The 25,059-nt window shown below is 54.0% G+C and overlaps 10 protein-coding genes across 10 annotated transcripts; 5 read left to right on the forward strand and 5 right to left on the reverse strand.

Moving 5' to 3' along the window:
* Positions 1–111: 111 nt before the first annotated feature.
* On the forward strand, positions 112–968 carry N7474_007894 (alpha/beta hydrolase; the record flags this gene model as incomplete). Its single annotated transcript, XM_057199304.1, has 2 exons — positions 112–570; positions 633–968. The coding sequence occupies 2 exons, from the start codon at positions 112–114 to the stop codon at positions 966–968; spliced, it is 795 nt and encodes a 264-aa protein (XP_057050005.1).
* Positions 969–2,827: 1,859 nt separating this feature from the next.
* On the forward strand, positions 2,828–5,148 carry N7474_007895 (Zn(II)2Cys6 transcription factor domain-containing protein; the record flags this gene model as incomplete). The annotated part of the gene is made up of 3 exons (XM_057199305.1): positions 2,828–4,235; positions 4,286–4,582; positions 4,637–5,148. 3 exons carry the CDS (start codon positions 2,828–2,830, stop codon positions 5,146–5,148), a joined length of 2,217 nt encoding a protein of 738 aa, XP_057050006.1.
* Positions 5,149–5,791: 643 nt separating this feature from the next.
* N7474_007896 (uncharacterized protein) lies at positions 5,792–6,130 on the reverse strand (the record flags this gene model as incomplete). The annotated part of the gene is made up of 1 exon (XM_057199306.1): positions 5,792–6,130. The coding sequence occupies one exon, from the start codon at positions 6,128–6,130 to the stop codon at positions 5,792–5,794; it is 339 nt and encodes a 112-aa protein (XP_057050007.1).
* Positions 6,131–6,789: 659 nt separating this feature from the next.
* Positions 6,790–8,529, reverse strand: N7474_007897 (putative DNA-directed RNA polymerase III RPC4; the record flags this gene model as incomplete). The annotated part of the gene is made up of 1 exon (XM_057199307.1): positions 6,790–8,529. The coding sequence occupies one exon, from the start codon at positions 8,527–8,529 to the stop codon at positions 6,790–6,792; it is 1,740 nt and encodes a 579-aa protein (XP_057050008.1).
* Positions 8,530–9,503: 974 nt separating this feature from the next.
* N7474_007898 (putative C6 finger domain protein) lies at positions 9,504–11,627 on the reverse strand (the record flags this gene model as incomplete). The annotated part of the gene is made up of 2 exons (XM_057199308.1): positions 9,504–10,772; positions 10,833–11,627. The coding sequence occupies 2 exons, from the start codon at positions 11,625–11,627 to the stop codon at positions 9,504–9,506; spliced, it is 2,064 nt and encodes a 687-aa protein (XP_057050009.1).
* A 1,081-nt stretch (positions 11,628–12,708) lies between these two features.
* N7474_007899 (uncharacterized protein) lies at positions 12,709–13,140 on the reverse strand (the record flags this gene model as incomplete). Its single annotated transcript, XM_057199309.1, has 1 exon — positions 12,709–13,140. One exon carries the CDS (start codon positions 13,138–13,140, stop codon positions 12,709–12,711), a length of 432 nt encoding a protein of 143 aa, XP_057050010.1.
* A 1,601-nt stretch (positions 13,141–14,741) lies between these two features.
* On the forward strand, positions 14,742–16,839 carry N7474_007900 (cyclin family protein; the record flags this gene model as incomplete). The annotated part of the gene is made up of 3 exons (XM_057199310.1): positions 14,742–14,753; positions 14,967–16,007; positions 16,057–16,839. The coding sequence occupies 3 exons, from the start codon at positions 14,742–14,744 to the stop codon at positions 16,837–16,839; spliced, it is 1,836 nt and encodes a 611-aa protein (XP_057050011.1).
* Positions 16,840–17,895: 1,056 nt separating this feature from the next.
* On the forward strand, positions 17,896–18,825 carry N7474_007901 (uncharacterized protein; the record flags this gene model as incomplete). Its single annotated transcript, XM_057199311.1, has 3 exons — positions 17,896–18,082; positions 18,145–18,522; positions 18,587–18,825. 3 exons carry the CDS (start codon positions 17,896–17,898, stop codon positions 18,823–18,825), a joined length of 804 nt encoding a protein of 267 aa, XP_057050012.1.
* A 606-nt stretch (positions 18,826–19,431) lies between these two features.
* N7474_007902 (RNA helicase) lies at positions 19,432–23,582 on the reverse strand (the record flags this gene model as incomplete). Its single annotated transcript, XM_057199312.1, has 3 exons — positions 19,432–19,706; positions 19,768–23,293; positions 23,343–23,582. The coding sequence occupies 3 exons, from the start codon at positions 23,580–23,582 to the stop codon at positions 19,432–19,434; spliced, it is 4,041 nt and encodes a 1,346-aa protein (XP_057050013.1).
* A 213-nt stretch (positions 23,583–23,795) lies between these two features.
* N7474_007903 (DNA 5'-adenosine monophosphate hydrolase) lies at positions 23,796–24,689 on the forward strand (the record flags this gene model as incomplete). Its single annotated transcript, XM_057199313.1, has 1 exon — positions 23,796–24,689. The coding sequence occupies one exon, from the start codon at positions 23,796–23,798 to the stop codon at positions 24,687–24,689; it is 894 nt and encodes a 297-aa protein (XP_057050014.1).
* Between the last annotated feature and the right edge of the window lie 370 nt (positions 24,690–25,059).

A 25,059-nucleotide genomic window follows, 5' to 3' on the forward strand; every position in this document is an offset into this window, starting at 1 on the left:
CATGTAGAAGCAGCCGCTCTACAATATTTAGCATCTTCAGTTTTTCATCTCATTTCTTCGGTCTTCACCACTTTTCGAATATCTTCCGAAATTCGTCCCGAAAACATTAAAATGACAAAACCAGCCATCGTGATCATTCCAGGTGCTTGGCACCGGCCAAAGCACTACCAGCATCTCATCGACAACCTAGCCAAGGTTAACTATGAAGCCGTTGGCGTGACAATGCCCTCAGTCGACTCTAGCCCTCCACTCGCCAGTTGGGACCAAGATGCGCAAGAGGTCCGCCGGGTGATCCTGGAATACTTGGATGCCGGCAAGGACGTGATTGCCATTGCCCATTCATTTGGCGGAATCGCCATGTCTGAGGCTGCCAAGGGACTCGGCAAACAAGATCGAGAGAAGCAAGGCTTGAAGGGGGCAGTTTTGAGACTGGTTTATATGACCGCCATGGCGCTGCCAAAGGGTCAGACTCACGTCGGGCAAATCAAGCCGGTGACACCGGAAGAGGAGGAAATCGAACGGCAACGCCAGGAAATGCAGGCGAAGTACGGTGGAATGAAGTTTACCGAGGTATGTGTGGTGGCCATATCGATCCAGGACAGTTATGATAACTAACTAAATCTACGCACAAGGATGGAGCTATGGTACTCGATAAAGACATCATTGGCCAAGTGTTCTACAACGGATGCGATCCTAAAGATGTGCAAGAGGCAGTCGATATGCTGGGATCTTTCCCTACAGGCCCACTGAGTGTCCCGGTGACATACTCGGCCTTCAAGGAGATCCCGAGCACATACATCGTGTGCAAGAATGACCTGGCGTTGCCAGTATCCGTGCAAAGGAGAATGATTGCACAGGGTGAAGGCGCCTTTCATGTCGAAGAGTGTGACGAGGGCCACTCGCCTTTCATGAGCAACCCCGGCTTCATCGTGGACTGTCTTCGCCGGGGGGCAGGTGAAGATGTTTAGGCAACACCTGCTGTCTGATATTGGGGGGTTGACGCTTCGTATATTATTGCGTTTCATTTAATATCTCTCTCCTCAGACCATTGCTCATTGTTACATTAAGCATTAAGTTGCTGTACGACCAATCAGGCTTAGCGAGGTATCGGGGACTGGCCGAGAAACAAAGTGTGAGTGCCAAAGGGGTAAACTGTTTTCGAAATCTATTATACCAGTCTCCAGAAAATCTGTATTTGGCGAAAATGCTTGAGAAGCACCTCTAATAAACCTTAAAGCTTGAAATTTATGCGCTCAATTATCTTGACTTCAACGGAAAAAGGAGTCTTTCCCCCTAGACCTCGCGAAATTCCATCCAGATCAACCGGTCGAGGCCAGTAAATGTCCACAAGAAAGTTCGGAGCTTGCACCGCCATCAGGGGTTGCAAAAGCCAGACTAGACCGTCAATATCAGGGTCATCAATGCCAATCCAGGATTTGCTCTTAGTCAGAGTAACTCTGAGATTCTTAAGGCCTTGCATTCTTGAAATGGTCTCACACGCCTCTTTCCAGTACCAGATCACGCCTGCTGGCCACCTGGACTTGATGAAGACATGATTGAATAAATGAGAGACCGCTATGGTATCAAGATGTAAAGAAGAGATAGAATTGAGGCGGTGGGGCACTACCACCTTTTCCATAGCCAGGATAGCTTTTGTATGCCGGAAATTCAGAGTATTCCTTGTGTAAAGCAATTCTATAGATTCCGAATATCTAGATGATTGTCAGAAACGAGTGGAAACATTAGATTGCAACGTAGGCCTTACATCTGCCTGCAAGAGCATAAGAGGCCGAGAAATCTCCTGGGCCGGGACACAGGAAGTGGCTGATGATCAATGGGACCCCAACAGTTGTGCTCCCACCCTCGCCGACCAAACTCCGCTTCACCACACGGGATGCCGCATAAACGACGGCCAGCGATAGCCACGTGCAGATCTTGCCCATTGGGGAGCAGCATTACTTGTTTGTATATCATTTCTCGCAGGTCCCACGGCAGTCGGAGGAAAGACGACTTCGATTGGTCATATGTCCGCTGACGCCGAACTTTAGAGTACCAAGGTGCGGACGACCCGATTGTCAGAGCACGTTTCCGGAAACGGGGGTAGGGATCGCGTTCGCTGTTTTTGTTTTTCTTTCTGTTCCTGATAGAGAGCGCAAGGACGAGTTATGACGAGCAAGGTGCAGTATAGGGGGCCGAGAAATATCCAGACGGGTATCATTACCCATAGTGGTGTCCTCCGTGCCCTGGAAGTCATCTTGTTTCGAGGAGCGCTAGGTAATTAACTTGCTGTTCGATATAGGAGGAGAGTAGAACGGAACGGATTTGGCCGCTTGAAATATTCTCATGCGGCTGGTTGATGGGACGCAAGGCTGGCAGATTTATCAGGCTGCGGAGTTGTTAGCAAGGGCCAATGATAGCTCAAAATCTCATGTCTTGACATCTAGGGCCTCGTTCTCTTTTTTCCTGCTGTCAGCCTCACCCTCTCTCTCTCTCTCTCTGTGTGTGTTATGATTTGGTCTATTAATGTCTATTTCTAGCTCCCTTGCCGTCAAGCGAACGCCTTTGAAATACTGCTTCGTTTACCAAACGAATGTGCTGCAACCACGTAGCGGTTGGGGGGTCCCATTTGGGGGCGAGTACGTTCAATAGATGCCTCAGGAATCGTTTCAATATCTCAGGCAACAAGGCAGCGAGATATTCTCTACGAGAATACCCGAGCTATCTCCTGAGCACTCTGGGTTATGACACACTTCCTGGCTGTCACTAAATAGCCAAAATTCGACTGAACAAGGCCCATTCAACAAATATCGTGGCTCGGTAAGCCGGTATGTCCGGTGCTGAAGTGGTGTTGCCGTCTTCTACACGGGCGCAGCGTCGCCAGAACACCAGCTGCGACCCATGTCGACGCTCAAAACGGCGTTGTTTCTTCCAATCTCCTACAGAAGATGATGCCAATATCGTCTGCGCCCATTGCCGGCGCCTTGGACATGAATGCACCTTCCACTTTGCCACAGCACGCCTGAACTCTAGGCCAAAGAAGAGGCAACGCCGCTCCCAACCGAGGCGGGACCAGTCAGCGTATCCAGAGGAAAATGACTTTGAAAGTGCATCTATCGCATTACCTGAGATTTCCGCGTTTCAGGATGACCTGAATGACTTCCCCTCATGGCTCAACCTTGATATGGACCGTCACTTCGACGACAACGTGCCATACGTTTCCAACAATCTATCTGCATTTGCTTCATTCACAACCTCGCCATTGGAGTGTATGGCCCCTACAGAACTGGAAAATGATGACGGCACGCCCCAAAATTCACGAATCATGGACTCAGCCCTACCCCTGACAACAGGACATTTCGTTGGCAGCACGCTGCGCAGCCCCGTCTACCTGCTCAACTCCAAAATGAATTCGAATATCCTTGACGATCGACTATGCCGGATCTATGAGACGATTGTAACTGGATCCGCATCAAGGTTCCTGGGTTATGCCAGTAACCTATACGCAACAGGGCATCGGTATCAGATCGAAGATAGCAGTCCGGAGACCCCGCAGAAATGCTCGCCTTCGCCTCGTTCTGGTTCATTCTTCCAACTACAGCCCAGCAGAACCAGGCGTAGCTCTGTCCATGCAACAATGCCAGACGATAGTTTCAGCATGACGTTACTGGGTTGTTTTCGCTTTCTGGATCATTTCGGTGATCTGTACGGCAACAAAATGAGCCCGGCTTCTCGGAGACAATCAGATTCAGCATTGAAAGCAGCGCTCAGGGCATTCTCGCTGCAATGGTTGCCCAGTTCAGGCTCTGATCCTGAGAACAACTTGTCCGGGATCGCGAATGGACAACGACCATCATCCGACCCATCGCTAGACATTTATACTGATGCATGGTTCCGAGCTCGCAACCGCCTGAGAGACGCAAACTCCGTTCAATCGTTCCGAGTTGTTTTTGCGACTTTGATATTCGATGGGATTGCCATCCCAGCCAAAGCTCACAACGCCCTAAACGAACCTAGTATAGAGCACGAGTTTCTTGACACGGGCCTTCAAAAGCTTCGTGATTTGGATGAGCGTGTGAAGCAGTACTGTGATACTCTAGGCCCTTTTTCTCAATACAGCGCCCTGCTAGAAGCCAGCTTGAGTCTTGTTCGTTGGAGTAGCTACATTCGCGACACGGGAGCCGCTCTGACGGGAGATCACCAATGCAAATTGCCTGAACTATTTGTTCAGTCGGATGGTAAGTCATAGCCTGGGTTGTGATGATGATATAAAACTGACAGCGACCAGCGTTTCCCAACGGAATCACCATCCCAATTCATCTTCTTGAGGATTTGGATCACAGCATTCCAAACATTTGTCGGAAAGCAGCTGCAGAGGCAGTCTGTGTCTGGAGAAAAATCGCCAATGTCAAGAATTCTCTCCACAAGCTAGCTGATGGTGTTTCCAGCCTCTCGGCTGGGACATTCGAGACCATCAGCTCGACCATGAGAGCGATCGAGAAATTTGATGAATCATTCCGACCTTTCATGGCTCATTGCAGGGACATCTTTCAAGACCTGTCGATTTCTTCAAGAATAGCCTTCAGTGAGCAAACTCCTCTTCGTGATTGCCACAAGCTCTACTAAATGAGATTTCTAGTGTCCCTTGCGATACCGTGGGACCTCGGAGCCCTCGTGCTCGCCGAAATTATGCCCCCCTTCGCCGAGGAAATCAATCAATCCTACGACTCTAATCTGATTCCAAGAATCAGCGCATCTCAAAAGGAAGCAGCAACATCCGTTTCCCAAACCATCGACTGCATGCTCACGCTCCCCGCCGAAGAAACATTCAACCTCCAGAACGGCTTGAGTGCCGAAGTCCCCATCATGGCCTACCACGTTACCCCTAACATCATGACTGCCGCACTGGAAAAGGCGCTGGAATATGTGCTTGAATCACAAGTTTCTCACTCGGAGAGATCAAACGACAATGCGCCAGATCCCATTCCTGATGGTGTTTGGGAGCGTCAGGTTGATTGCCTTATGAAGGGTCTCCTCTCTCTTGATGTGACTGTGGGTGGATCGCAGACTGCTGGTGTTGTTAGGCAGTCTTTGATGCAGAGATATGGAGATGTTATCTCTGAGTGTTGGTCCTGCGATTTTAGTACGTAGTGGAGATAGCAAGGTACATATATGACGGGTCCAAGTGAGAAAGGGAGGCCATCATTCCGCGATAGGAGTTATGACTATTGAAATACAGACACTATTCACCTCCCCTATCAACACCACGTTCCAATAAGTGGCCGAGTATACCCACTACAGCAGAGTAGAAAAGGAATAGTATAACAATAACATTATCATTAGCCCGCAGGCTATATACATACACACGTTATCCTCACCATCTCTTCCAACCCAGATAACAAAAAAGTAGACACAACAGAAGAGGTATCATGTACAGCACAACATGGCCACATATGCAAGTCTATCGCGTTCCCCAGCCAGTCTAGTATCCTCTCTGACCGGGGAACGATGCAGAACAGAACAGAAAAAAAAAACATAAATAAACACCGTGCTCAGAATTCGAAAGTCGAAAGAAAACCAGATCCTCTATAGAAAGAATCGTGGATGCAGATGTGTGCGCGGGACATTTGTTCGTTTGCGCGACATTAAAAGCGGATAGGATAGGATAGGAGTCGAAGAGGGAGCAAGGTATGAACTCCATGGCGTAGCGGAGGGAGGAGAGCAGTATCTCCCACAGGGAAAAGGACGAGGTCGAGGTCGAAGTAGAAGGTGAGGAAAAGGTTAAGGTAAGGGATCACCCGAGCATCACAGCCGCCAACGCCGTAAAAGTCAACCCAATCGCCATACCAATCCACGGCGTCTGGCCAAGCGTGCCCTCACTGCGCGCCTGGAGCAAATGGCGCGACGCGCGCAGCTTGCCGGACAGCGACTCATCGGACAGGAAGGGTAGTGGCGGCGCGCGGCGCGGAGCGATCTCGGATAGATCGATGTCTGGTATTGAGGGTGCGTTGGCGTGGACGTCGGCAGAGACGGGGCCGTTGTGCGAGAGGTCCTGTGCGGAGGAGGGAGGTGGCGAGGCGGCGAGCGCGACGGTGGGTGTTAGAGCCGCGAGGGCCCAGAGGGTGGGTTTCATTATATGATTTGACTGATGTGATGTCGTGTGGGATAATCGTGGAATGTGCTTGGTGTCTGGGTTGTCGGGGGATAAGCAATCGCCAAGCAAGCGTGTTGCTTGGGTGTCTTGGGGTTGGTTGAGAGACGGAGAGAGAGTGTGTGTGTTGGCGAGGCAACCAAGATGGAGGAGAGAGCCGCACGAAGAGGAGAGAGAAGTCGCGAGGGCACTGGGGGAGGAGGAGAATTGTCTCAGTTGGCGAAGGCCAAGATTGAGGCGAAAAAGAAAAAAGATAAAGATGCGAAGAATGATAATAATAGGGGGCCAGAAACGGGGCGGGCGGGATTTGTCTTTTTTTAACTCAAAGCGTCCGTGCGAGGGCCGTCGGAACAGGGTATATACACAGCCCCCTACTGTCGGACGTAGTAGTAGTGAGAAGGATCAAGTCAGGAGAAAATATTGAAATTTGAAGATTCAGATCGAAAACAAGGAGCAGGAAACAGCCGTTGACACGGGCGCGACATTGGCCGAGCCAGGCGTGAGGCAGCTCCACAGCGGACCCTGAGAAGTGGAGCGAGTCAGGGGTTTTCTATTAATTAACTAGTGACGGCACTAGTTACTATGTATGTCTCCGGCATCATTGGTATACAGATTTCACAAAAGTGCATCCCACTCCGGAGTCACCGTGAACTTCCCCCCAGCTGGCCCATTGCCCAGACGCGACGCTCCGGGGTCTCATCCGCAACATCATCGTCACCCACAGACGAGACCACCAGTGCCTCTTGGACAAAATCCACCTCTGCGGCACGGTCCAGCTCGAAGCTGATCCCGCCCCAGTCCAGTGTGATACGACCCGAGCGGTGCACGTTGAACTTGCCCACTCGTCCCGCCGGCAGTGGTGTGTCTGCCGCTGCGGTGACAATCTTGCCCGGTGGGCGTGTGGTTGCCGCTTGGCCGCCCTCGACGATCTCCACCTCGTCACCTTCAGCCTTGACTTCGGGCTGCTCGGTCTGTCCCGGCGTAGTGGCTGGCGCCGCGGGCTCTGGCTGGTTTTCCACCGCGGTGCCGGGGATGGTCAAGTTGGGCGTCATCGGCGGGAATTGCATGAGGAAAAGCCTGCCCGCCAGATAACTCTTGGGCGACGTCTCTGCTTCGGCGTCTTGGTCTTCTTCTCCTCGTTCCTCCGCCGCTGTTTCGGCTTCTTCTCCTTCGGCGGGTTGGGCCTCCGTAGTCTCCGGTTTCTCGACCGGCTTCGAAAATAGATGCTGCACGACCTCTAGGTCATGCTGATGTCGCTCGTACTCTTCAATCTCCTCCCTAGTCCGCAAAAGCTGCCGGAGATCATGCGCAGGCTCTAGTTCCGGCTCTGGCTCGGGTAGACCCTCTTCTGTGGCTTTCTGGGCAGCCAGCTTCCGGCGCACACGGACTTTCTGCGCGGGCAAAAGCTCGTCATCATCAGCGTGGGGGATTTCGTCTGTCATGACCGCATCGTCGTCCTCCTGCTTCACGCGCGGCTCTTCTGCGGCGGCAGTTGTATCCGGGCCGTCATCGTCCACAGAAATCGCACTGTTCTCCGTAGCCTTCGCGCGAGCCTTTTCCCGCAGCCGGGCGGACTCGCTCACGCTTGACTCCATATTGACGCTGACGACCCGTTCCTCGTGCGGATGTCGCTCGACACGCACCGGCCGTAGACCTCTCTCGCGTCGCTCCCGAATAGGCATCTTGCCCTTGATGGTGCGCGACTGGGTGTACGCTTCCTCATCGCTGCTCTCCAGATTGATCTGGTCAATGCTAACCCGCAGGCCATCTTCGTCGTCCGAGAGATTACTCCCCCGGATGTTGCCTCCGCTAATATGAGAACGCGTGCGGCTCCGCGGTCCAACAGCCGAGGAATGTCGGGAGTCATAACCAGATCCTCCTCCTCCGACACCGCCGCCTCTGCCTCTCCGGCCCGACATCATAGCACCAGCGCCCATGCTCATGCCTATCGGGCCGCCGCGCCCGCGGAATCCACCGCGGATGTTCGTGGACGCGGCCCCACGCCGGCCTCGCTGGATGGCAGCCGCCTCCTTGAGTCGCTCATTGTATCGTTCCTGCTCGAGCTTCTCGATCGCCTCACGCTCTTCCTTGCTGCGGCGCCCGACGGCCCGTGGCTTGTATTTTAGAGTCGGCTTCGCTTGCTCGCCGCTGAGCGCGGAGGGCGGCCGGCCGCTGGGTGATATGCTTCCCGCGGGTGTGCGTTTTTTGAGTGATTGCAGTCGCTGCACTGGCGGTCGAGGTGTGGTGGCAGATGAGCCAGCATGTGCTGGAGTCTCGGATGCATTTTGGGGCGCTGTAGACTCTGCGCCGGTGGGTGTAGAGGCCGGGGTGGATTCTTCGGCGGTGCGCCTTGTGCGCCGAGTTGCAGATTTGGGAGGCATGGCTGTTTGCGACTCTGGCGAGGCGCTTGTCCGCGTCTCGCCGGGTAAAGAGAAGTTTAGACGAGGTCCACGCTGCGGCAGTCTCTGTGGCACATTGACTCGTATGGAGACCTTAAAAACGTAGAGTCGGTCTTCTATGTGTGGAATCGAGAAGGGCAAAGAGGTGAAAGGGTTTGAGCAAGATTGACTGTATGAATGAATCAAGTCTGCAGTGACGGAGGAAAAAAGTAGTGGGGCGGAAGATCACGTGATGATACGCCCAGAGTATAGGACAAGACCAATTACGGTAGTGATTGAAGAGGCAGAAATCAACTGATTGATTGGCAGACTAACGTGAAAATACACAGGAACAAAAAAACCATTTCTTGTACAGTCCATCCCCTTTCGGTCATTATCCGCCGTGCGCTACACCCACCCTGTTGCGGCCATCCCCACCGAGTCAACAAACGAGAGAGAACAAAGGACATTGATATAAGCAAGAAGCAAATAGAAAAAATAAAGCACACGTATAGCATTGAAATGAAAGAGCGAGTAGTGGGTGAAACACAGGAAAATTCACAGACGTTGCTACCGCACGAACAGAACGCCAGCAAGACTGAAACAAACAAGGACAGGATCTCATCAACCGCTTTGGGACTTTGTATAAATCAGATCGGGGATCCATGGCAACAAGCCAGGGAGTTGGTGGGGGTGGCGAGTAAACGACAAAAAAGGACAGAGTATAAAGTAAGGAGTGTCGGGATCGTCCAGCCATGGCCAAGGAAAAAAAACACAGAGAAGAAAAGAAAACACCAAGAGATCAGTGAAGGACGGAGCGGGACCTAGGGGAAATCCCCAGGCGGAGAGAGTATAAAGCAGGTCGGAGATCAATGGAGCGACAAGACAAGTCACTTCCTTTGAGGTGTGCGTAAGGTGGGGGGTTTCGTATAAAGAGCAGCTTGAAGAGTCGTGAATCGGACAAAAAGAAAGCATACTTAGCGCTTGCGTTTCTTATTCTTGTCTGCTATATCACTTGCAGAAGCAATGGGCGATGTGGTGGTCGGGTTCGGGAGGAACTCGTTGCCGCCCTCAATAATCGACCCATCGGTGGATTTCTTCACAGCGACGCCCATGTGACGACCATAACGGCCCTTGCGGCCATTGCCCTCGTCTTCACTGACGCATCCATCGATGCCAATGCCTGCATCCTTGCAGCGCCCGCACGGGCGTTGGCGATCGCAGCCCTTCTTGCTCTTGCGGCACCGTTGGCAACGAGGCTTGGTCGACAAGTCTTCTTCGTCGGCACCGAGCTGGTGCTGGAAATTGACCGACGATCCCGAGACCTTGCGGGCAGAGTTGGGGCTCAATGGCGGGAAAGAAGTCGTCGTCTTGTCCATACCCACGGGGCCGGGCATCTTGGGTTTGCGCGGAGCAGCGGAAGTGTTGGTCTTGGCTCCCTTGCTCAACTTCAGCGGGGCCATCTTCTGGCTGCGAGGCTTGGGCGGCATGTTGGCCGGGCGATTCTTGGGCTTCTTGGCCTTGGGAGCATAGTCGCGGTAGAGGTCGTAATCGGCCTCACTCTTGACCGGAGCACCCAGCCGGTCGTAGTGCCCAAATTCGTCAGCGCCATCAGAGCTCTGCTCGCTACTATCAGCACTGGGCAGAATGTCATCCAAACGCTTATGTTGGCGCTTAGTAGTACCCGGTGGAAGCATCGGGCTGGATTCCTGTCTCTGCCGACGGGGCAGATCGTCCTCATCCTCACTAAAATCTTCTCCATCGCTGGTAGCCGCCGACGAGGCCGCGTCGGCGGCGCCGCTAAAGGCATCATCCAGCGTCGAGGCTGACGTGCGACCATGAGAAAAGTTGGACGCATCGCCCAGACGGATCAGCTGCATGGCTACATCTTCATCGGAGATGCAGCTGGCAATGGTGGGGTCTGGCGTGGGTAATACGCCAGCGCCACTGACTTTACCTGCCGAATTGATAAAGGGGCCCGTAGCAGTACGGTCTCGCAGGCGATGTCCATGGTCCGGGACCACGGGAGTAGCATACATCGTATTGCGCCCTGAGTGAATACCATAGGCATGTTCACTATGGCCATAGCTCTGCGGCGACGGCAGCGGTTGCTGGTAGTTGTATGGACGGTGTGTAGGACGCGCAAAAGGCGAAGCGCCTTCCTGACCGACAGATCGACGCTGAGGGGAAATGGAGGAGGTCGACATGGTGAGCGGGACTTGGGGAGGTGCAAACAGTGGGAGTTCCTACAGAGAGAAAGGAATGTTAGGGCCAATTGCTTCGAGAGAAGAAGAGATAAAACTCACCGAGCTGTCAAACTTGGGACGTTTGCGACGACCATCCTGGAGTATATTCTCCATGCTGATCTCAGAGCTGGCGAATTGATCGCTGCGAGCCTTGCGAGCACCCGAGATAGAACCATAGTCACCATCGCTATCGCTGTAGCCATTCGCCTCATCACCAGGGAAGCCACCATGGACACTCGAACCGCGGCTTTTGAGGCCGCTACGAGAGCCTTGCTTGTGCTGCGAGGTGCTCCGGAGACTCCGGCTCGACGGAGAGTTGCTGCGCTTTCGTGCCAATCGCGAGCTCGGACGAGACGGCGACTGGTCATGGTCTAGCGCCTGCACTGCCGACATGGCCGGCGCCATCTGAAACGGCTCGCCCAGACTGGGTCGCTTCCGGGCCTCGACAGAGAAGCCACCGTAAAAGCTGTCCCCGTAGGCCTCCGGGTACGGTTGGGCGGGGATGACTCGCACGTAGACGGTCATGTTATTTCTCAGATTCTCGTACCTTGCGATGAGGGTGATCCCATGTTCATCCTCGAAGCTCACACCGCTGGCGGCGGCATCATAGATGCCATAGAAGTTTTTGACAGTCGTGACGATCGAGTCCGTGGTGTCATGCGGGTAGATCTGAACGCGCATGGGAATGCGGGCTCGTACTTTGGAGTTCTCATCCAGCAGAAGCTCAAAAGCGACGTTCTTGGGGACGGGACCCTTGTGCGATGGACCCCGAGCCGCCGAGGCGACAGCGCGGTCATCCACAAAAACCGGCTGCTCCCCGAGGACCATTTGGCCGTCCTGCTGGACCACTTGCATGGTGGTCAGGTTCAGGATGTGGGAGAGAGCCTCTCTGCTATAGTGATGACTGCATCAACCCATCTGCCTCTGTGTGCGGAAGAGCGGGAACGGGAGGAAGAGCCGGCCAGGGCAGAGGGAGGGAGACCATCGAACCTACCACAGTTTATAGGATCCGATCGAACTGGCCAGTGGATGGGCCACCGGGTTTGGGGGAGGTCGTTGAAGCAGGGTCGTCGATGGGGGGAGGTGGAGGGGGCAAGCCTGCAGTCGCTAGAATCGAGAAAGTAACAGCGTAGTCTAGAGTGAAAACACACAGTGGCTGTCAGCACAATGGAGATCTGGGGACCCAAGGCCACTGGCAGGATGACTAGGAAAGGGTTTGTCTGCGATGGGGATGGATGGATGTGCTCGCTAACCGAGTCCGGCCGACCTGGGAGCGGGCCTGTTGTTGGGGGGGGGGAAGAGAAAGAGCGAAAAGACTCGGAAGCAGAGGGAAAGGGAGATGGGACACACTTAAGTCGAGTCAAACCGATTCCTCCAGAGTCGTAGGTATCCGGGAGGGTTGTCGAAGATGGGATGAAAAGGACGCAGGATGTTGTCGGGGCGAGGGGATCGTTTGAGATCTACGAAGCGCTGGGCTATGTCAGCGGCCTGGTAGCCGAGAGCAGGACAGTGACGAGAAGGCCAGATTGGGGGCATATCAGGGATAGAAGAGCACAAAGACATACCCCAGTTTGGTGCTAAATGGATGAGCGACGGAATGGGCGAGGATGATGGGAGGAAGAAGAGGAGAGGAAAGAAGAAATGGTGCTGGTGGTGCTGGTGGGTGCCAGGTTTCAGAGCAAAACGAAAAGCGGTCCTGGAGTGGCCGATTTGCGCCCCGTACTGCCGGTTTTTAACATAATTTATGTTGCAATAAATTGTCCTTTCCTCTATGGTTCTTAAAATTCTACTGTCAAGGAGCGACCGGCCTCTCGCGGTGTTTTCGCAGTGCGCAACCGCTGTCGCAATCCGGATGCGTTGCGCCGGATGACAGCGGTCCTACAGGGCCCCCTCGAATGAACTACGATGAAACGACAAACCCCAAATCCATCATAGATCAAATCGCATAAATTCCCATGTCTTGATCGCATAGAAAATAGCAAGCAAAAATGCTGGCGGGAGGATGGTGAGCGCCGCTCGCTCGCACAAAGCAGGTACCTCGTGCGCCGACTGGCGAGCGCCCAAGACCGATAAAGAACGGGTCGCGCCAATGGTGTGGCTTGAATGCCAGCGCAACCATGTCGCGGGATGGCTCCTGGCCTCGCCTGGTCGTCGGCTGATGATGCGCGGCATTCACCTTGGGGGGAGGGGGGGCGATCAAATCATCCGCATCCACCCTTGTCGCATTGCGGATTGGCACTGCCGAAGGGCCAAAACGGGCCCGCGCGATCACCATTCTTGTCTCTCCGAAGTCGCAAGTGATGCGACAGGGTGATTGGGGCAGGCAGCGGTGTTGGCGCAACTGGTACTCCGCCAGATGGGGGCTCATCGTGGGCACAACGAGGGTGATGCGCTGATGATCTACTGGATGGAGTGGAATCCTCTTGTCTCTCTACGTCAGGGACCTTGGGCCTACTCTGTCTTATTTACTTGCTGCTCCCCGGGCGTGCGCAGGGAGGCCCGGTTCCGGCAGGGCTCGCAGGGACCAAAACTCGTCATCGGAATGAGTGGATGAGCAGCGCCTAGAACGGGGCCCACGAGTGATTTTAGTTTTCAGTTAGTTAACTAAACCGACTCCGGCCGCATCAGCCACGAACTGGCCAAACCCCGCACAGGCGCAATCCTTAAGAGGGCTTTTATTTGTATGTTGATTTGCTCGCGCAATGTGGTCGCGCAAGCCTGCGCAAGAGTGCCCCTTGGTCGTTGCCGCCTGGCGCATCAGGCCGAGTCCGTGGTAGCAGGAACGGCGCCATGCTGCTGGCCATTGCGCGGGCCTCCCGGGGATGAGGTGGACTGGTCTGGCTGCTTCAGCGGTGAGCGACGGGGTCACGTGCAGACGTGTTGAAGCGTGTCGGTCCGGTGTGTAGAGCGGGAGATGATGTGTGTCGCCATTGCCGCCATTGTGGGGGCTAATTGTAGTCGGAACATCATCTGGAGGTCAAGCGATATCTGCGACAGTAATTTTTTGGCTCTGATAATTTGTGTGTGGTGAAGGAGAAAGAAAAGATGCTCCGAACTGTTGACTCGGCGCGTGTGGGGAAAACGCGCCGCACGTGGTATGATGTCATTTAAAATCAGGTCAAGCAGCGGGCAGCCCTGGCGAGATCCATGGATGGTCTCTGAGGAGGTGAAGCATTTCGCTGCCATGGATCAAGGTGTCTGGCCTGGAGGTTGCACTGGATTATGACAGTGTTTAACTCGTGGGTAGATTTGTTGGGATGGTGATATATATCCTTTGCATATATATCTCCATGGCGACGCTGCAGAACCAGCTGGGTAGTTGATCGATGGATGTATATAGATGCCTATAATCTCGAACGGTACGCAGTATTGTTGCCAAGGTACTCCACACTGCTTCCACTTTCAGCTTCTGACTATCCCTTGAAGGAGTGGCGCGGTTCTTCTCTACGTGCGCTTGTTTACTGTGTGTGTTTACATCCATAGCAGGTTCATCTGGAGCTCATATTTGATCCCGACCAGGAAAGTTACCAGGTATAATATCATGTGGAGTGGTCATGGAGACCAGACTAAAAGAAGATGGAAGGACATTCACTGTCTCTATTGACCAAATTGCTCTGTTGTTGTATTGTTCGAGGGACTCCAGGCGGATTGTAGGCAGCTGCTGGTCCTCCCAATGCCCCAATAGCGCTAGCCCTGTTGGGAACTCCCATTCACTCCCATCCACGGATTCACTGCTCATTCACTGCCGGAGCTCTCGCTTAATGATTTGGCTCGTTCAGTCACTGTCGCCCCCTTGTCCCACATACTTGAGGTGTTGCACTCCACCGTGTTGCTGTGGAATCCGGCCCACAGTGTTTCACTCGGCCAATCACCACCCCGACCGCCTGGCCCTCTTTCCTTCGAGATAAACAAACCTTCCGACTTCCTCAACACACACGCGCACTTGTCTGTCCAGCTTCCCAGACAACCATGGATGCGAAGGTATGTCTTCCCTCTTCTTTCATGATCATTTCGGTGCCCGTTTGCTCCTCATAGCCCCGCGACCGGCGTGCTTGGCCTCGAGAAGTATTGTTTACAATCGTGATGATACGCTTGGCTGAGGCCCGGACCTCGTGCGGACCAATTCCCACCCACTGTGTTTCCATGCCCTGCGATACAATAAACTCCAGACTGACCCTCATGATCTTTCTCTAGCCCCAGCGTATCCGCGTCCGTGGGGATGAGAACGCGCCTCCCTTCGCCGCCCTGCCAGCCTCCAAGTCCCTGCATCAGCGCAATAAGTCCACTCCTGCGCTGGGCCTGATGATGCAGAATGCGGTCAACAACGGGGCTCGTCGCACTGCCTTTGGGGATTTGAGCAACACCAAGAATGCCCTTCGTTCCAGTCGCGATGATTCTGCGCTGGAGGGAAGGCCTGTGGGCAAGCTCCTGGAGAAGCCGGTCGCAGTGGACAAGAAGCCTGCGGTGCTGGCCCAACCGGCCCAGCGGCCCATGTCCATGTCGGGGCTCAAGAGCCTGCTGAACAACGTCGTCGACTCCAAGCCTGTCAACCCTGCCGGAAAAGCGCTGCCGGTCCTCAACAACATCACTACCAACAACACCCAGGCCAAGCGCAACAACCTGGTCTTTAGAGATGAACTGCAACCTCTTCATGAATTGAAGGAAACATCCAAGGAAACTACTGCCCGCTCCTCCACCGTGTCCTCCATCACCATCGCGCCCTCGCAGGCCTCGTCGACTACCGCCAACGACAATCTTGCTGTGAACAAGGCTTCCAAGCCCCAGGAAAGCTGGAAGAACGAGTACTCGGTGGTGCTTGCCAAGAAGCCTGCTGCGTCCAGGACATCCGAGCCCCTCAATGCTTATGACCAGTACAACTACGACTCCGTCGCGTATGACTATGAGACCGACGAGACCAAGGCCCAGGGTCTCGCTTCCAAGGACCCTGTCTCCGCGGTTTCGGAGCCCGAGGAATACTGGGACGATGAGGCCTACCATGAGGTGGACGGCCAGCTTACCGCGCCCTCCCAGCGCTCGCGTGGCGACATCACCACTGGTACCGCGACCACTGTGATCTACCCCAAGATGAGCGAGACCACCAAGGGCCAGATGTTCCAGGCCAAGGACATTGTCGAGTCTACCCGCACTGCGGAGGACATCGAGGAGGATTTCTGGGATACCAGCATGGTTGCCGAGTATGGCTCGGAGATTTTCCTTCACCTGCGGACCCGCGAGGTATGTTCGATGATACGATGGAGGAAAGCGTTACTAAGCTCTGTGATAGATCGAAATGCTGCCCGAGGCGGACTACATGGCCAACCAGGCCGAGATCCAGTGGTCGATGCGCTCCGTCCTGATGGACTGGCTGGTGCAGGTGCATCACCGCTTTACGCTGCTGCCCGAGACCCTGTATCTGTGCGTCAACTACATTGATCGCTTCCTGTCACGGAAGATTGTCTCCCTGGGCAAGCTGCAACTGGTGGGCGCAACGGCACTCTTCATCGCTGCCAAATACGAGGAGATCACGGCCCCCTCCGTCCAGGAGATTGTGTACATGGTTGACGGTGGCTACACCGTTGACGAGATTCTGAAGGCCGAGCGCTTCATGCTGAACATTCTCGACTTCGAGCTCGGCTGGCCTGGCCCGATGAGCTTCCTCCGCCGCATCAGTAAGGCGGACGACTACGATCTGGAGACCCGCACTGTCGCCAAGTACTTCCTGGAGATCACCATCATGGATGAGCGCTTCGTCTGCACTCCTCCTAGCTTTGCGGCCGCTGGCGCCCACTGCCTGGCGCGGCTGATCCTGTACAAGGGCTGCTGGACCCCCGCCCACGCATTCTACAGTGGATATCTCTACGCTCAGCTGATCCCGGTGATCACCACCATGCTGGACTGCTGCGTGAACCCTCGCCGCCATCACGGTGCCATCTTCGAGAAGTACTCGGACCGTCGCTTCAAGCGTGCTGCCCTCTACGTCGAGACCGAGATCATGCGTGGCTTCCTTCTTCCTCCCGTGGCTGACCTGTCGAACCCGGCTCGCCTGGACGGCTACGCGAACTACTAAGCGACTCGAGCCGCGACATCCCTCTAATTCACCAACATGACACGAACCCGCAAGCTGGATACCCTCTATGCTTGCGTGCATACATCATCATTCACGTACACATTTGCTCTTCCCACTTCACGCTCTTTACCTCCTTTTCATTGCAGTCTCGGAATTGGTGCTAGATCTCGGTGAACACGGCTTACTCGGATGGGAAACTGGGGTTTTTTCTTTTCTTTGCTAGGGATGCTCGGGGCTGGGCTCGGAAGTTGCTGGAGTGGCACGGAGTTAATATCCCTTTCCTTTCTTGTTGGATTACATTTTTCTTTTCTTCTCTTTTCTTTTGTCTCATCGGTTTCTCCTTCCCCTTACAGTTGATGACGACCTTTGATGCCCTTCGATTCTGAGTTCTGAGCTTTCGGGGAGTTTCTTTTTCTTAATGGCCGGAATGGCGTTTTCAATGGACAGATAGCAGGCATAACTGCAGTGCTTATTTTTTATCTTTCTACTTCCTCCCTATTTTTTCGGGGTTAGGCTGCTGTGCAGAGCTGCCACCGCGCAGGATAATAATGAAAGGATTTGATATTTTTCATTCCTGTGTGTAGAGCTGGTCGAGAGGTGCAGGTGTATTGTTGCCCTTTGTAAGGATCTATCATGGCCACAACTCTTTACGGGAGGATGGGCACACAGTCTCTTCTTTGACTTCGTGGCTCGAATTCTCTCCCTTCTATACTAGCCCTGGGGCTCTATTCGCCAGAATTAGAAGACAACTACCTACCCGCGCGGGAGGCGTGCGCTCGGCGCGGGCTTGTGGATTGCGTTAGGATTCAAAATCTGCCTTAGCAATCAACCTCGACGTCAACATCGATACTTGTGGACTATGATTGGAGAAATCGCCCCCATACTTTAGTATTTCCAACTCGAAGCGCCTATCAGAATCCTGGTTTTGAGTATTGCTTCCGGTCTCGTGTAGATCGGATACTACGCTGGGGCAGGAAAATATGAGACATGAGATTGTTTAGAGACAATATCACTACTCCAGCATCTCCTTTTTCCTTTCTCATCTGAACTGCCGTGATGCATATCTCCACTGCTTTCCTGACGACCGCTGCATTTGCCAATCTGGCATATTGCAGCACCCTCGTCTTCACTACCCCCTACAACGATGGCAAATGCTATATTGAAGTGAAAGATTTTGAAGGGTGCACCGGAAGAACAGATGTCGCCGTTGGAAGGGTCCATGCTAATGGCCAATGCAGCGCGCGTAAGTTACTGCTTCCACTACGTGACTGAACTGTCTATGTCTGACATGCACTTCTATAAAAGTCAAGAACGAAACCTTGACTGGAGTCCATGTAGACAGTGCCGGCATATGTGGCCGTGGCGTTTTGGACTACAATTGGGGCATTGATTCAATGTTCTTGATTTACTGGAAGAACAGGAACCAGTTGGATAGAAATGGGTACTTCATCGATGGAGTCTCAAAGTTTGCACCGAGCGCGACCAACACCATCTCGGTTACCTCTCTCCCGCCTTCAGTCAGCTACTCTAGTGTGCCTACTCCTACGCCTACAGGCTACCTCAGCTTCGTCCGCCACGACGGCATTAACAAATGCTTTGCCTCGTTCGAGAACTACCAAGGCTGCACAGGGGTCGCCATCAAACCCATAGGAGAATGGGATGAGAATGACAACTGCGTCATGCGTAAGCTCTTCCTATTCCCGGATTGTTGCACATCAAGACAGCTAATGTATTTTCCACGCATCAGCTAAAAACTGGACTGCTAGCCACTGGGGCATGGCTAACGTTTGTTACACAATGTGGCTGAATTGGAAATGGGACTCCAAAGACCGGGCTGAACTCGACTTCACGAATAAGTGGGGATACGGGGCCATGCTCGAGGGAATCTCGACTTGGAAGTCGGGCGTGCGGAACACTATTACCATGTCCATGACTAGCACTCCCTCATCTTATATAGCCACTACGTCTGCTACGCCAACACCATAGGTAGCTTCGGTATAAGGCCAGCAGTTTCAGGTTATCTATCTAATGGGTGCAATGGATTTCCTTCACTTTTCAATCCTTACTGTCTGTTTCGAAATCAGCTGATTATGATGCCGTTTCGATCTGCTTATTTGCACGGCGCAGAGTTGGATGCCCGCACACAACAAGCACAGACACCTCTGCATCACGCCTGTCGACGTGGCGCGGAGGATGCTGCAAAGTTGTTGCTTGAGAAAGGGGCGGGTGTGGAAGCTATGGATGATCGAGGGTGGAGGGCGGTGCATATTGCTGCTGCTCGAGGCCATTTTACGGTCATTCGGTTGCTGTTAGAGTACGGGGATAGTGGCAAAACGACGAGAGATGGGCTATCAATTCAGGGATGTGCTGCGCAGAGGAGTCATCATGGATTAGTGGAGTTGATTCGGAACTTGACGTATTCTTGGTTGACGCCTGAAGGGGATTATCGTCTTGCTCCCGATTACGGCGGTTTATAGCGGCCACTAGGACACCCGATAACGCTCTGGAATAGTTTTTTGCTTCGAGTCACTATTCAAGATTAAAATGCTCTTCTATGGGAAGTATGTATATATGTAGGGACTTGTATCCAATTCACTGGTCTAAACCATTAAACTCAATCAGCTTCTTCACTGCATCGATGACCTGATCACCAATGTCAGGAGCATTAGAAGAAGAAGTGGACCCCAAAGAAGGATTATCAAAGCGCGCGGCGAGGGCTTCGTCCAGCATCATGCGCAGGCGCGAGACCAGTACGCCGATACGGGCCCAGCCGCGCAGTCGGAGCCAGCCATCCACGACAAGGCCGCGGCCCATGGTATCTAGTGAGATAGAACCGCAGAAGAGGAGGAGGGCGTATGCGTTGAAAGCTGAAACAAAAACAAAAAGTTAGAAGCAGTCGGGGTGTGCGAAAGAAAAGTAGAAACTTACGGGTGAGGTCGCGGATGAACACCTTGCTGGTAGCCATCTTGGTGAAATAGCTCAGATACGCCGCGGCACCGGGATAGCTCTGTGCAGAGAACAGGATGGAGCTGGGGTGGATGAAGACACGACCGTTTTCCTGGTTGAAGTACCTGATGGTGCGAGCGTCGGGGTCAACCTCGACGGTGCCGGTGACGGAGCTGGCAAATTTCTTGTCCGGGAATGAGATCTGAGCGACTTGCGGCTGGAAGGAGCCTGCTACCAAAGCGCGGAGAAGGTTGCGGTTGGAGGCGTTGCGGCTCCAGCGGGGATCGGAGTCTGAGTAGTCGACAGGGAGCACGCCGGCATCTTTGAGCGAGGTGGTGAATTGAGCGCGGTTGGACGAGATGTCGCGGAGGGTTTGGTGGGATACGAAGTTGGCGGCACACCATGACTGTGTCTGCCAATATCCCTGGGCGCGGGATCGTTCAGACCACTGCTGGTAGGCAGAGAGGTCAGTGAGAAGGTCGCCGTCGCCGGGTCGTGAGAAGCTGGCTTTGGCGGCGTCGGCCTCGTCGCGCCTCTCGCGTGGTGAAACGAACGGGCTTTTGACGGTGAGGATGGCGGCCATGGTGAGACAGGGTTCAATGCAGCCGAAGATGGAGCCGTAGATCATGAGCTTGGCGCATCGCAAGTCCGCGGGAATCATGGACAGGTACCGGCCCAGTGCAGTCAGGCGGTTATGGTCCAGCGCTCCAACGCGATGCAGGAAGCCGAGCGCGCCTTCAACGGCCATGCTCTCAGGAGGAGTGATTGTGTTGGCGAGGAAGTTGGCGACGTCGTCAATTCCTTTCATGGATTTCACGGACAGACAAAGTTGTTCCAGAGGAACACGGCGAATTTCTGGATCTGGCCGGGGTGCCATGTTGGACTCGGCCTTGCGAGTATACAGCTTGTAGCAGATACCTGCGCGCACACGACCCGCTCGTCCACGGCGTTGCTTACATGCTGCCTGGGATGCCCAGACCTCTTGCAGACGGACCATATTATCCTTGGGATCATAGCTGGTTTCTTTGACTCGGCCGGTGTCGATGACGGCAACAACATCCGAAATGGTGATGGAGGTTTCCGCAACGTTAGTGGCAGCAATAATCTTTCTCTTCCCCATGGGCGGACTCTGGAAAACACGACGTTGCTCAGCTGGGAGCAACGATGCGTGAAGAGGCAGTGGATGTGCATTGGGTATCTTCCTGACGGCAGACAGACACCGCTCAATCTCGAGCGTGCCCGGTAAGAATATTAAGATTCCCCCCGGCTGGTCCCCAAGCTGAGCGTCGATATATCGAACGGTAGATGCAATCAACTCATAGTTGATGCCCATGCCAACACTGCGAAGAGCCTTGCCAATTGACTCGTCACCTCGTCCAACATCGTCCATATCGTCTTCCAGGCCGCGCTCGCTCAACTCTGGCGCAAATCCAGTGTCCCGGATGACATCGTCCAAGTAATAATCCTGAACAGGGAAGGTTCGTCCGGGAATATTCACCAAACCAACAGACGCTGAGCCACCAAAGTAATTCATAAAAATAGTAGCGTCTAGCGTAGCACTCATGAGAATCACCTTGAGGTCCTTGCGATGACGCAGAACATCCCTCAGCAGCGCCAAAAGGAAATCAGTATCGAGACTGCGTTCATGAACTTCGTCGACCACCACATGCGAGACATCCACCAGAGAGCTTGCGACATTACCGTCGGCATCGCCACCGGATTGGATTCGACGCAGCAAGACTCCAGTGGTCACGAATGTGATCTTTGTGGATCCCTGCTTCACCTTCGACTCGCCCCGGATCACGTATCCGACTTCGTCGCCAACCGATGAGCATCGCTCGTCGCTGACTCGATCGGCAAGTCCCAGGGCTGAAATCCTTCGGGGCTGCGTACAGATGATATTGGCTGCACCGCCTAGTCCGCGTTCGATCATGTCGTCTAGAACAAACTGCACCGACTGCGTACTCTTGCCGCTTCCGGTCTCACCGGAGATGATGGTCACTTGGTGCGTGTTGACAGCCTCAAGGATAGCATCTTGTGTGTTCCACGCGGGAAGGGCTTGTCGCTTCCGTGACATCTCCTTCTGTGCTGCGCTGGCTTGTTTGGCTTCCCAAGCCTCCCGCATAGCGAGACTTTGCGAGGATCCAGGCTTCCAGTCAATGCCTTTGCGCTGTCTGCGTGATGGACGCACAGAGACCTCGGTGGTCTGGCCACCCGCCGCGGGCGACGCCGTCACAGCTGAAATCTCACGCAGTCGGCCTGGATTTTCCATGATTTCGGGGAGATTCGCTTCTAGCCAATCCAGGATGTTGAATATCATGGGCTCGCCAGAAAAGTTCTCTTCAGCATACTGCACTGCACGGCGGATTGCGCTGAGACGTATGTACGCCGGGATGCCTTTTGCCAGGATTGAGATCACCGGCGCCGTAGTGGGATAATGAGATGATGGCTCTTGGAAGCGGAAAGAAGTATTCTCTGGGATATTCGGAGCCTCACTCTGAATTTCACAGACCTTCGCCGATGCACGGGTGTATCGCTCGCCAAAGATAGCCTCCAAGGTCGACTGCTCTTCGGTCCAGGTCTCTGTATCCCCATCCGGAGTGGAAGAGAACTGTAATCCATGCACCAAAGTGGCTTGCAAAAATTCTGCTGCCGCAAGCTCATCGCCCCTCTTGCTGTCTAGCACTTGCGAGCATAGACCAGCGGGATACCCAATCGAGGCGAGTCGCTTGATCTTGGCCTCGCGAGCGAGATCTCCTGTAGCGAGACTGACGCCAGCGGAATATCCCTCTGGCAGACTCCAGCGAGGCAAATCATCCTCAGGCACGTAAATCAGAAGCCACTCCAGCACTTCCTCGCGATCTTTGCACTCCATCACAGCTTCCTCGACGTGACTGCGACGGAATCCCAAACGCGCCAAGTCATCGACAATAGCTTTCTGTTCTTTCTCCGTGATCTTGATCCCATAGGGATTCCAAACCGCATGATCCCGCAAGAGCCCTTCGATTTCCTGGCGGATTTTATTTCCCATATCTACCTTGGGCGCCTGGGACCAAATCCGGCGTCCCTTATTCTCTCCATCACTAGTACCTACCCCCAGATCCAAAGCAGGGGAAGCTTTTGCCTTTGCCTGCATCTTTTCACGCTCCGCCCTCTTCTTCGACAGGTCGGCTGCGGCGCTTTCGCGCTCCTGTTTGGCCAGGAACGGATCCGCCTCGTACATCCAGCCCTTGCCCTCCTTGGTATCTGCGGTTTTGATATCGGTAAAATCTTCCTTCCATAGCTTCTTATATGTCGGCGGGAGCATCATATGGAGATTACGCATGTTGCACACGCGGAAGAGGGCATATGCCGCAGCGAAATGGCGCGCCTCGACGGCCGTTGTTTGCGCGGCGAGATGTTTATGCGACGGCGGCAGCTTCATCGGCGGGATGACGGTCATCTCCTTCGTCTTGGGATCGATTTTCTTCAGCGTCACGGCGGAGACGAAGCCATCGGAGGTTTTGATCTGTTCGTGTGTCTTAGCGCATATTCATTGGTCCTTTGCGAAAGCATACCATGCTGTACTCTGGCTTCTCCCATTTCTGCTTTTGACAATGCTCCGACAGCATGTTCACCGGCAGCTTGCCCGTCCATGAGGCGCCCCCAATGACCTCCTTCACCGAGGGCTTCTTGGGCTCCTCCGGCGGTGCGGCGGGCGTCTTCTTCGCCTCGCTCGCCTTGTCCTTGTCGGCCTTGGCCTGCTTCGTGCCAGGCTTGGGGCCTCCACGGCCATCGCCTTTCTTTTTCGGGCCCATTCCTTTCGATCACCGGACGTGAAATTGTTTGCGCGGGGAAGAATTGATCTGGGGGACTTTTTTGCGACTCCGGACGAACGATGTCCCGCAATCATCCATGCTTCGATAAGACAGCACCAGCGTCATTCATCTACTTCGCTGTTGCGAACAATGTGACTGCTCACTCGCTACACTCATGTCTTGGAGAATGCTCTGATCGACTAATGGGCGATCATGGTTCAGATGGAGCGCAAATCAACCACCGAGGAGGATGCAGGGGACGCGCCTCCAGCGGAGAAGAGAAACGCCTGTAATGCCAGCCACGACCTCCTACAAATGAACCAGACCAAGACTAACTGCGCAGTCACCGAACTCCTCTCCTCCCAAAAGAAGCTGTCCAAGCACGGAGCCAACGTTTCCAAAACCCAATCCCCTCGCAGCAACGCAGCTTTCAGCCGAGCCTCCTTCGGCGGCCGCGACGGACTGGGCGCATACATCTCCAAACCAGAGTCCTACCCATCGGACGTGGTCGTATACCACAACGAAGACTTCGTGGTGATCCACGATAAGTTCCCCAAGTCGAGCCTGCATCTGCTCCTGCTCCCACGCGACCCCACCAAGACACGCCTGCACCCATTCGACGCCTTCCAAGACCCCGAATTCCTCGCGAAAGTGCGAGCCGAGACGCACAAGCTGCGCAATCTAGCCGCGGGCGAACTACGCCGGAGATACGCCAAGGACTCAGCACAGGAGCAAGCACGACAGGCTGCGCTGGCTGCGGACCCCCCGCCGGACGAGCTGCCACCGGGACGAGACTGGGAGCAGGAGATTAGGTGTGGAATCCATGCGGTGCCTTCAATGAGCCATCTGCATGTGCATGTCATCTCCGTGGACCGGTATAGTGGTTCCCTCAAGCATCGGAAGCACTACAATAGCTTCTCGACGCCGTTCTTTGTGCCTATTGAGGACTTTCCACTGGACAAGGATGATGTCCGCTACCATCCCACGCGCGAGGGATATCTGCGCCGGGACTTTATCTGCTGGCGCTGTGGGAAGGAGTTTGGGAACCGGTTTGTAGAGCTGAAGCAGCACCTAGACCTGGAGTTTAAGGAGTGGAAGAAACTATAGCTACTATCCTCTACAAGGGAAGAGAAGAAGAAGGATCTTGCAACTAGTGATAGCTGACCCCGAGGGGATTCAGCTGGTGTTGCAATTGATGGGATGGATTGACCATGAGAATCTGTGAGGCTTTCCAAATGGTTCTCTCAACAGGCTGCACGAGTCCAACCCTGTGTTTTTCTTCTTTGTAAATATACATGCGCCGGGCACAGGTTCTTGTGAATGGTAGTGGAATGTGCATTCCAGCCCTATTCCACACCACTCCAAGCGCGCGGCACCCTGTTTGAACAGAATGAACCAGGCTAGGAGTCTAGCCTTGTTCGATCTATCACATTCATATCCCCAACGTCCCCTGAAGTATTCGCCTCTCATACAAGTT

The sequence above is a fragment of the Penicillium riverlandense genome, assembly GCF_028828495.1.
Source record: "Penicillium riverlandense strain IBT 135883 chromosome Unknown utg000007l_segment0_segment0, whole genome shotgun sequence".
Lineage (NCBI taxonomy): Eukaryota > Fungi > Ascomycota > Eurotiomycetes > Eurotiales > Aspergillaceae > Penicillium > Penicillium riverlandense.